At 35.7% G+C, this 12,047-nt stretch overlaps 1 protein-coding gene across 10 annotated transcripts; it reads right to left on the bottom strand.

Moving 5' to 3' along the window:
* Nucleotides 1–458: 458 nt before the first annotated feature.
* LOC108837750 (potassium transporter 9) lies at nt 459–8,259 on the bottom strand. Of its 10 annotated transcripts, XM_056998927.1 has the most exons (9): nt 7,775–8,259; nt 3,225–3,450; nt 2,916–3,161; nt 2,789–2,839; nt 2,442–2,702; nt 2,174–2,341; nt 1,827–2,081; nt 1,114–1,636; nt 459–1,049 (listed from the first exon to the last, which is right to left on the bottom strand). In XM_056998927.1, exons 1-9 carry the CDS (start codon nt 7,904–7,906, stop codon nt 527–529), a joined length of 2,385 nt encoding a protein of 794 aa, XP_056854907.1. In that variant the 5' UTR covers nt 7,907–8,259; the 3' UTR covers nt 459–526. The 10 variants fall into 10 exon arrangements, 2 of the variants coding, with proteins under 2 accessions (XP_056854907.1, XP_056854908.1); XM_056998928.1 differs by lacking the exon at nt 2,174–2,341 and having other exon boundaries at nt 7,775–8,258; XR_008941223.1 differs by lacking the exons at nt 459–1,049; nt 1,114–1,636; nt 1,827–2,081; ... (3 more) ...; nt 2,916–3,161; nt 3,225–3,450 and adding exons at nt 4,289–4,597; nt 4,674–4,766; nt 4,896–4,976; ... (1 more) ...; nt 5,428–5,561; nt 6,022–6,337 and having other exon boundaries at nt 7,775–7,912.
* Nucleotides 8,260–12,047: the final 3,788 nt, after the last annotated feature.

The raw sequence follows: 12,047 nt of genomic DNA on the forward strand, positions 1-12,047 counted from the left end.
TTTCAAAACCCAAAAAACCCGATACTCGAAAGAACCGATCCGTACCCGAATGGTATAACTCTGATAAATTAATTTTATGTGGTTAATTTTTTAAATAAAAAAATTATATACTTTTAATAAAGATTTATACTTTTCAATGAAAAATTCAAAATTTTTTATGAATGCTTAAATTATGTTAAAGAAAAAAAAACATAATAATTAAGTGATTAATTTTTGTTCACTACACAAAATATTAAGAATGATTAAAAAGAAAAGGGCAGTGAGCTGATTTCTTAATCGGCACAAGAAAGATCTGATGTCGGTAGTGGGCTGGATAAGAAAAAATGACCCAATATAGATGTGTTATTAATATTACTTAATTGCATTTAATGAAATATGCAATGTTTGTTAAGAAAAATGTATTTTTAGTAAAAAACACAATAGGATTCTGCTTTAATAGTATAGATTTAGGTATCATAGAGATCAAACTTTAACTGTGTAAAAACATTCTGAGAATGTTAACTCCTTAAAAAAAACATGATAAACTCTAGACATAAAAGACTTGTCCGACGTTTAAAAGGGACTCATGAGGAACATTGAAGATGACGTTGTTCCCTCTACAAATCTTTTTAAGAAAAGCATAAACATAATTAATGGCAATCTTCTTAGGAAGCGAAGAATTTATTCTTGCTTTCACAACAGTGTTTCCTTGAATATGAACAACTCCTGATTCTCTACCATTCTTTAGAAACTCAAGCTCGTTTGTCTCCTCCTCACCCACCGCTCTGTCCTGGCAGAAGCTAGCTGCATTTCTCGGTATATCAAGGGGGATGATTGTGTCCAGTGTTGATACCGTGTAGTCCACTATTGAAGAGAACATGTCCATGTCGTTATTGTTGATCAATAATTCTATGGACTGATGCGGCTGGCTACAGATAGAAGGACTGCTGCTGTTGCTTGAGTTCGAAACTGGCTCCATCATTCTTTCAATTTGGATGAAAGAGAACAGGTTGTTAAACAGCTTGTTCTCGAAATTGTCGTCTTTCTTGTGTAGATCTTTATAACCGTACCTGTTCAACAGCTGAGAATTAGTTATAAGCCACAAAAATTTCGGACAAAACAGATGGAAAGTACCTGGCGACACAGCGGAACATTCTAAACGTCTTGGATCCGATTCTCTTCACTAGAAACCTCTCTTCTTCGGGGACAGTATAAACAGGGAGGTACTTGACGCAGACAAAGACTACGACCGAATGAATCGCCGGGAGGTTAGTGATGACATGAGAAAAAATGTGAGGAACACCACTCGCTAGCTCTGAGTAGACTATCCCGACCCCTGGGACACGGACAAGCCCAAGGCTAGGGCCAAGGCCGATGATCCAGCTCATTGAAACTTTGCTATGCACTTGGAACTCATATCTCTTGATTTTTACGTAATTCCAGACGATCATTACAGCAAGTAAGACCGCTGCTATGACTAGCGGAAGCCAACCACCTTGGTTAACCTTTAAAAGAACTGCGGAGAAGTACGCGCCTTCCACCACGAGTGACAGCACGGTGAATACGAGGATGAGACTCCAGTGGCACTGCCACACGAGTAGCATAAGAAGCACCATGAGTAATGTGGTCACAAGCATCACAACCGCAACCGCTGTCCCTATATTTCATCATGATACCAAGACAGTCACCCAGAGGTTTTTATTTCTTTTGAATATTCTATTCTATGTTTACTTTATTAGAATGTTATTAGTTTAGTGAATAAGCAACAAAAGTGCCCCCAATTTCAATTTTGTTTTTAGTATTGTGCCCCCAACTCAAAATGTTTCTAGATCAGCCACTGATCATACCGTATGCATTCCCTATTTGGTTCTGATTTTTGAATTTAGCAGTCACGGCTATGCAACCAACCATGAGTATCCAGTTGATATCCGGGCTATAAATCTGACCAAGAAACTTCTTTGAAGTATGAACGACTTTAACTTGAGGGAAACACCCATGAGCCACAGCCTGCTTGATAATCGAATATGTCCCTGATATTGTAGCTTGGCTTCCAACAACAGCAGCTCCGGTGGCAACTATAAACATTGGCCAATATATACTATCTGTGGAGTCAAAAGCAAAAGAAATAAAATTCAGCATTATTAGATACTATTACTACAATCAGTAAGAGTGCAAGAGAAGTTTTATGACAAACCCGGGATAGATTCATAGAATGCATTTGCGTAGTTATCTTTGTTTTTGACAAGGTACGCAGCTTGGCCACAATATGCTAAAAGAAGACAAGGGAACACGAAAAACGTGAAGGCAAGCTGTATAGCTAATAATGGGAAATAAGCAATGTCGTCGTATAGTGCCTCAGTCCCTACATTTTTAAAAAAATGGAAACAACAAAGAAGATGCATTTAGAGATGAGTTGAAAAAGAGACCTGGCAAAGAACAAGCATGTTTAGAATTAATGTAACCTGTTATGCTTAGCAGAATTCCGCCAAGGGAAACCCAACCATCTCTCCCTCTCCGTCTGAAGTACTTGTATATATATGTGGGAGAAAAGGCTTTTAGAACGCTTGTATCATATATGCAGATGTTGTATAACCCGGTGGCTCCAATAAACAGAAGCCAGATAAAGACGATAGGTGCAAAGAGCCATGCAACTTTGTCCGTACCATACTGCTGCATACTGAACAGACCCACCAAAATAAGAACAGCGACGATCACAACGGTGTCTGAACAAAATAAAGAGTTGGGCAAGGATTAACAGAGAGTTGAAAAACAACAGAATCTTAAAAAAAAGACTAAGATGAGAATATACCGCTACTCATCTGTGGATTGTTAACTTTGATCCCACCAGTAGCTGAAAGAACTGAAATCATGAACTAACACTCAGTAACCTGTCATCTATGAATCCAGGAAATGTAAGCAAAGAGAGATCTACTTACCCGAGATAGCCGGGGTAAAGATGCCATCACCAATCGTCATGCAAGTCCCTACAAGAACAATTATCAGAAGCGCTCTCTTCCTAGAGTCTTTCTTCTCCAACCAATTCATGGTTTTCGCAGCGATAGACCCCTCAGGCAAGAAAGTACGGCCATATGTCGTGAGCTCCTGGTCACTACGTTGCTCGTCCGGGATTAGTTTCAGTTTACCATTTCTGCAGAGCAACGAGTAAATAGCTAGAGTCCCACCTGCACACATTTCATAAATTCAGGAGGGATTTTACTTGAACATATTTATGAGAGGGATCCTACCTTGACCGTTGTCGTTAGCTTTGCATACAATGAAGACATATTTGATGAGAGGGACTAGCAAGAGAGAGTAAATGATTAAAGAAAGTGCTCCAATTACATCTTCCGTGTCATCTATTCCATCAGGGAATGTATTGTAAAACACGTACAAGGGAGAAGTCCCTAAGTCTCCATAAACTATCCCTAGACTCTGGAAGGCCAACCTCAGAAGCATCAAGGTTGATAAACCCTGTAGACAACAGATGCAGTGAATAAAAAAAATACCCAACTTTCATTCTCTGAAACTTATGTATATGATTGAACTAGGGGCTGTTGTTTCACCATAGGCATGTTCGTTTGGTTGCCGCTGGTTTCTGCGTCGGCGTCAGCGTCGGCGTCGGCGTCGGCGGCTGCGTCAAACTTGTTTATCTGATGTTCGTTTCATAGACGCCGACGCCGACGCCGACGCAGACGCTGACGAAGATTGTTGTTCGTTTTAAAGACGCAGGAAATTGACGCCGACGCCGACGCCGACGCAGGAAGCAGAATTAAGTGTTGTTCGTTTGATAAACGCTGCGGCTATTATCATTTTATTCATATTTTATTTTTAAAAATTTGTAACATTATCTTTTAAATAAATAAAATGTAGTTTAAATATATTTACATCCATAAAAATATTATGTTTACTTGGTAATATTTTTTGGTCAAATATACAAATATAACAATATTTTTGTCATAAAACTAAATCATACATTTAATTTTCGAAATTAGCACTTCAAACAAATAAGGCAAATATGTGTTACAGATAAAAAAAACATGAAATTAAGTTGGTTGATAAAAAAATATTATTCATTTTATTAAAAACAAATTAAATTTGACTATTAATAATTATATTTCTTTATTTTACAGTTGATTATTTAAAAAAATCATTAATCCCTCTAATAATTAAGTATAGTTGCAATATTAGGATAATATTAAATTTAAATTTAAACATAGATATAATATTTAAATTGTATATTAAATCCCTTGAGAAGTATATAAATCCCTTGAAGCTTGAACCTTCTTTTTCTTTTTCTTTTTTTGGAACACACTTGAACCTTCTTTTTCATTTCGAGAATGTACTGGACAAATAAATATTCAGCTAATGTTACCAAGTTAAACAGCTATTACAACACTAGCAATTTTCAGCAAAACTTAATGATAACTTGAAAAAATAGTGCAGACAAGAAACTACTCATTGATTGTTAAAAAAACCAAATAACAAAAACAGCAGTGTAGTTTGCTGGGACAGACATGAAGCAGCCATATTGAATAGACTCGTAATTTGTTCAGAGAGTTCTGCTTGATAATTGTCTACCACTTTTCTGTTATCCCCACTGAGTGTGTGTCCTCTCTTCCTGCACAGACACCACCAAATAGATTATATATTTAACACTTACTAATGAAAAGGAAGTCAAATTGGTAAAAACACACATCAATTTTTTTTTGGTTTAGCGAAGCATTGTCTTTAGTAGCTTTCTCTAAGCTGGATTATAAAATGCAAGCTTGTTGAACCAGAGCTTTTTTCTGGCAAAATGTGGAAGTATGTTAGGGACTATATCAAGTTTTTCTATATAGCATTGATAAAAGTATCAGAGCATGTTGATTTAGGCATAAAGCTAGCATAAAAGGACATCAAAAGGAATCAACCAATACCTCGGTGCTTTCAAGCCTGCTAGTCAGATCAGAGCACTCCCGCACTTGACCAGTGTATTTGTCTTGCAACTCCTCAAGTTTCTGGTAAAAGATATATACAAATAATCAACTTCAAATGCCATTTCTGACAATAACAGAAATAACAACTGTGTTTGATCTATTGAGGAAGAAGAAAACAACCTTTTGATAATTCTCTATCTGACCACCCATCTGTTCAATCTGTTCAGCCATTGCCTACAAAAGGAGCAAACAAGGGATTATAATAGTAGAGGTTACCAAGCTACCATTAATGTCAAAAGGAGCAAACAAGGGATTATATTTCTTGTCTTAGTTTCAACATCAGACCTAAACAACAGAGACCACTCAGTCCCACATAATGGAAAATAATACAATCGGCTCACATAAAACAATCAGGAACATGTCTTAACATTCCCTGCAGTGAAGCAATAAAAACCAAAGCGTAGACATATATAAAACAATCTTGAAGACAAGTTAAAGACTTGAGCGAATGAGTATTAAAAAAAAAACTAACCATGTTAAGTCTTAGCTCAAACAACTTGTTCTTCCTCCATGTAAGTTGAGTCACGTCTACTTCAGGTTCTTGGTTATCCTCCTCATCTTCTTCCAGGGAACTCTCTTCCTCTATTATTTTATCAGCAACTAATCCTTTTGACAAATGAAAAAGCAGCATAAGTCTCAGTTCTGACAAATTTACATGCTTATTTCATTAGACAGAAAACCACAATCAAAACATACATGTCTACATTTGTGTCTGCAAAGAGTGAACCACAGAATCAAAACTTAAGTCGCATTATAGCATCACCAGATACCTAAATTGCAAAAATACTCGCATCAGTCTAAACCTCAAACAGCTACAGATACTCATCGGTACTATAGACCAAAGTAATCACAGGAAACGTATTAAAACAGATGATAATCACCAGAAACTTGAGGTGAAGATTAGTCACAACTCTTAATACAAATAGCTACTGATGCACATCAAACAAACTCATATACCAATAAATTTCACAAAGAACAAAAGCATTCTCTTGGATCCCCAGCCGATCCAAAACCCATTCTCAAAAACTCATGAAACACAAAAACAGCTTCTTCTTGGCTTAGTTACCTCAACAATGCAAACCCAAATCGGAGGAGATGAGAGAGAACTCGTTATCAGCCCAGAGATGAGAGAGCTCAAGGTTTGCGGCGGAGATGAGAGAGCTCGTATTTTTCGTCTGAAACTAAAGAGCTCGAGCCAGAGATGAGAGAGCTCATGGTCTGTATCGACGAAGAGAGAGCTCGAGCCGGAGATGAGAGAGCTCGATAGAGGGCTCGTGATGGAGAGAGAGATCGAGATCGAGAGAGATCCAGACCGAGAGAGATGGAGAGAGCTTGAGATCGAGAGAGATGGAGAGGAGCTGCGTCAGCGTCAAAATGGAAACCTGCGTCTGCGGCTATTAGGTTTGGCATTTCTTGTAAATACTGAATTATTATAAAGGTAAAATTGTAATTAGGTTAAATAGACGCAGAGTTTATGTCGCGACCGCTGAATTTTATGGCGTCAGACGCGGGACACGGCGTCAGACGCGGCGTTTAGACGCAGGCACTTGCGTCAATCAAACGAACAACATTTTTTGAAAAAGATTGCCGCAGCCGCAGACGCAGGTACCTGCGGCTACCAAACGAACAGACCTCATCTGTCATCTCCATCTAGATGATCCATTTATATGATTCATCCAGATGATCAATTTATATGATTCATCCAGATAATCCATTCAGATTTTATGGACTATTTGTTTGTCCATCATCCAAATGGCTCATTTAGATGAATCATCTTAATAAAACTTATGTTTGTTTCTCTATTTCCATTTCTATCGAGATGAGTTCAGTAAACAAATTATTAAAATATTTTTGTTTTGATTTAATTATATGTTTGATATTAATTTTAACTATATTAATTTTAATTATTTAGTCTCATATATTTACAATATAATTATTTCAAAATGAAATTTTTCGGTTTTGACGCAAAAAATATGATTTTTGGTTTTGACACAAAAATGCGATATTTGGTTTTGGTAGAAAAACACGTTTTGTGATTTTGGTGGAAAAACGTATTTTGGGGTTTTGACAAAAAAACATGTTTTGCGATTTTGTGTAGAATAACATCCTTAGCCTCTGAAATGATGTCTCATAGAAATTGCATCTTACTCTAAGGATGTTATTATACACAATCAGTTGTTATCCGATTGGGATTCTTAATCAAAGATTAAAATTTGGTGTTTTGCAAAACCATGTTTACTATTTTCATATACAGTTTTGCGTGTGTTATTCAATCAAAGATAATAAGAATTATTCTAAAATCCTATATTATTCCAAACACACTATTTTGCGAAAATCTTTGTATAGTTAGTCCCTACAATGAAACTCAATTGAGCTTCGTGAATAAATTGCTAGGAACAAAATTGAAGGTATAAAAATTGTGAAATTCTTTGTATAGTTAGTCACATACATATTCTCTTGAATTTTATATAAATTGCAAGTGTTGAAGGCCATATAACATCAAAATACCTACTCTAAACCAGCGAATAACAGCCCCCAAACATTAGTTAAGTTATTCTCACGTCACGGCCAAATAAGAACTAGCTTGAAAGAAGAGAATTGCCAAAACTCAGAAGAAAGAAAACAAGATCCAAAAAGTTCTCAATTCTCAAACCGTGATCATGTGAATTGTTCATCTCTTTTTGAGTTAGTTGAATTTAGATAATACGCAAAACTGTAAATATTGATTATTTTGTTTTAATCTAATACTCATGTTTATGTCCTGCAAATAGACAAGAATAACTTTCGAAGAAGAGTGATAAGTTATGTATAGTATTTACCTTTTCTTTGTACATGTTCTTGAGCTTATGTGCTTCTTCATCCATTGGCTGATCAAGTTTCTGCTCTAAATCCCACATAGCTCCTATGTTTCGCCCTTCTATTGTTTCATCTCCTTCTCCCATTTCCGCCATTTTTATTTGCCCGTAAACAACAAGAGAATCTGAGATTCCTCAAAATTTTCAGACAGAGCTAAACCTCTATGAGTCAAATTTGCCGGCCATGAGACAAGTATCTACGTGTTTTCCGCTTTTTAGTGGAACTAACGAAGTGACTTTGATTTATGAAAGAGGTAGCAACTTTTTAGTATCAACTGTGTAAGAAGATTGATTAATATATAGGACATAAAGAAAAAGACATACCATTTGAAAAGAAAAAGACGATATTATGTTTAATATATAAACAATAAATAAATAATAACTAAGATCAGATTACGCGACGTAGACGCGGACTAGGGAATAGTTTGGGTTTTGTTAACCATGTTCTCTTGATCTCTTCGTCTGTTTCAAATATTAAAAGGACAATAACTTAACTGAGAGATTTAGCAAAAAAAAAAAAACTTAACTGAGAGCCAGAGAGAGATTTGTACCATATGTTGTAGGTTTATTCTTATTATACTCACGAGTCACGACCACACTTTACCATTACCAAAAATATGCTCAGTTCTAGTTTATCGACTATGTGACCCTATATATTAGCAAGTGGTAACTATATATTTGTGACTGTTTGTGGCCTTTTCTGGCTATATATGTAGCTACAGTGTCAGTATAGGTTTTGTGATTATTTACCTATTGTTTCGCTGTACGTGATTATTTTGTAAAGAGATTATGTTTTTAATAACCATTTTTTCATTTTCTTTAAACTACATTATAAACAATTCAACAAAGTTTTAGGAATCACACATTTATTCAATTTCATATAATATTAATAAGTATATGAATAATTTAATCAATTTTTTTAAAAAATATTATCGGATTTTCTGAGTTTTTATCGAACAGTTGGTATAAAGTCATGGATTTGTAGCAATTCCACAAAATTTTAGGAATCACACATTTATTCAATTTCATATAATATTAATAAGTATATGAATAATTTAATTAATTTTTTAAAAAAATATTATCGGATTTTCTGAGTTTTTATCGAACAGTTGGTATAAAGTCTTGGATTTGTAGCAAGTTTTTGTTTTTACTGAGTTTATCGATTTTTAATTAAAGTTTTTTTTATAAATAAAAATTTAAGTATATACGAATCACCAGATCTATAATTTCAACTATAAATCAAAGTCGAATATGAAAACACTACTTTAAACTCAAATATTATATTAAAAAAATTAAATTATAATTTTTCCAATTAAAAAGTTTTAAATTTATGTAATTCTTTCTCGAAATCATCAACAAAGCAAATGTCCGCGCTTTAGAAAGCGCGGATCAAAATCTAAATCTAGTTTCTTAATTAAAAAAAAACTTAGTAATTTGGCATTAAAATAACATGATTGAGGCCACGTCCTTGCGCATCATATGTACTTTTTCTTGTATTGTTTTACTGTTTTAAATTAACACATACTTGCTACTAGACAAAAAATAATGCGAGGTATCATGGATAGGGAGATAAATAACACGGAGCCCACACGGTCTCTTTTTCTTTTAGGTATATCATATGAGATATTTTACACGTTATCTTATCGATGGCAAAATCTTTCTTCAAACAAGACCAACAATATCAGTATATAATTTATTCGAAACATAATGATGTGAATTGAAGTTTAGATTAACAATTAGAATTTGTGACTGTCATGTTAACTTCTCAATCGGAATGAAAACATTAAACATATACCAAATAACCAACGCGTTTTGGCGTAGTGGTAAAGGAACTTCGGCTGGAGTGCCCGCCCTGGGTTTGATCCGCGTTGACCACGAAAACATTCACATGGGCTTCTCTCGCCCTCTACACCACTTCGCGTAACCAGGGATCCTTAGGTGGAGACTTAAAAATCCTGTAATGGCATGGGCATAAGCCCGGTGGGCTAGTCGATCACGCTTAGTGGTCGGATACTAGATTATTAAAAAAAAAAAAAAAACATATACCAACAAATGGTCTTTAGCTTTACATAGGTTTAAACATGTGATTTTGTTTTAGAGAAAATTGAGAAATAGATCCATTTTTTTCTCCCATTTGTCACATTAGGATTTTAGTTACATTGTTTAAGAAAATAAGATTTTGAAACCTTGTAAATACCCTAATGTCCTTTAATTATTGATTAAGTAGATTTATAATATATTATTAAGATTTTCGTAATTAATTTAATAAACTAAAAAGGTAAAATTGGAAAAGTAAAAAAAAAGAATAAAAAGTTAAAAGGTAAAATAAAATTGGAAAATCCCTAATTTCTCTTTTCACGATCTTCTTTCTCCTTCTCCTTCTCCGCCGTAAGCTTTTCTCCCCCTTCCATGGAGATCTAGAAATCGACAGAGAGAAGCCTTGTTCGTCGTCGGAGATTCATCTAGAAGTTTCTACTCTCGTTTCGTCATCTTCCTCTTACGATCTCATAGCCTTCTCGTCGTCGTTGAGCTTTCTCTCTGTTCTTCCTCTCCGTCGGATGGGTGAAATCGAAGGCTTCTTTCATTAATACCGACGAGACAGTCACATCTCTTCACACAAGGTAATCAATTTCTTCTATATTCTCTCATCTAACACGAAATCGATGTGTTGTTCCATTTAACCTAGTTTTTGTGTAAACCGATTTGTAATGTTTCTTAAGGGAAATTTGTTTTGTGGGTTGGTTAATCATCTTACAAACCACGATTAAGTACACATCATGTTGATAATTTTGATTTGCTTTTTTTGTTATCGTTTAAGGTTATAGAAAGGGAGAACATTTGGTCCGATTGAAACAATGGTGTCCGATTGGATGTAGAGTAGTTGAAAAAATTGGTCTTCAAATGTAGAGTAGTTGTTCCTTCTATTGTGTTTGCATTCTTAGTTAGTTCTTGTCCGATTGAAATAATGGTTGTAGAATATGTTCTTCCTTTGTTTATGCTCTCATAGCCCACAATTTTCTCTTTCAATCTAGACATGCTTGTTGTTAATATTCAAGATCGATTTTTCTCTTATTAAATTGTTGGTTCTTTTAAAATTTTAAACTATTGGAATACATATTCTAGGATCGGGACAATATGAAAGTAAAAATAGCTTTAGTTTGTGTCACTATTTTGTGAATGGTATTGATATTTAACAAATTGAACTAACGATGATCTCATGGCTTGTAGATATGTCGGGGGAGTTACCAAAGAGGCTTTTTAAGGAGGGCGAGGAGCCTCAGGTGTCTCAAATCAATAACAACTGCAGGATCGACTACATAATTAAGAAGTTCAAAGCGTGGATGCCAAAGGAGCTGGATGTTGTGAAGAAAGATCCGGTGTTTGCTCAGATTTTTAAGCTTCATGAAAACGGTCTCGGGTACTCGGCGAGAGTGGTACACAGCTTCTTGTGCAGGGAGCTGGTGACTTACAAGCTTCACGAGCTTTGGTTTGTCTTCGCGAGGAGACCACTTCGATTCTCACTTCAAGAGTACCACGCAGTAACCGGGTTTGAGTGCAACACGAGTATCTCCCTTTCGGAGTTTGAAGAGTGGAAATTTGATGGTGGTTTCTGGAGCAGGGTTTTGAGGAGGAAAGACGAGACAGTTACACTCTTCGACCTGTGGAATAAGGACAAGGACTCTGTCATGAAGTGGAAGAATGCAGATCGCATACGGCTGATCTACCTTGCCTGCATTCTTTGTGTCGTTTTAGCGAGAGATGAGAAGCAGAATATCCCTCTCAAATACATCAAGGTGGTCATGGATCTTGAGAAGGTTCGAAAGTATCCTTGGGGAGTTGCTTCTTATGATCTTCTCTGCGAGTCAATAGCCAAGAACCGCTACAAACTGAAGGAGAAGACAAGTAGTTATGTCTTAGATGGATTCTCCTACGCCTTGCAGATTTGGGCAATGGAAGTTGTACCAAAGATTGGAAAGCTTTGTGGTAAAAAACTGGACAAAGCTTTTGCGGATGGCCCTAGATGCATCAACTGGATGGGAGCTGGAAAGGTGTCATATCAAGAGATCAATCGGTTGGAGGAGATTTTTACAGCCGAGGTAAGTATCGCTTGTTTTTATGACTCCATCTGGTTTGAAATAAATTTGTAGGATCTAACTTTCATTATTTTTCTTGTGTAGGATGGCATGTATCCATTCATCTCATGGACAAGGAATATGGATATTATCCAGAGTGTTGA

This window comes from Raphanus sativus, unplaced genomic scaffold, assembly GCF_000801105.2.
Source record: "Raphanus sativus cultivar WK10039 unplaced genomic scaffold, ASM80110v3 Scaffold1488, whole genome shotgun sequence".
NCBI lineage: Eukaryota > Viridiplantae > Streptophyta > Magnoliopsida > Brassicales > Brassicaceae > Raphanus > Raphanus sativus.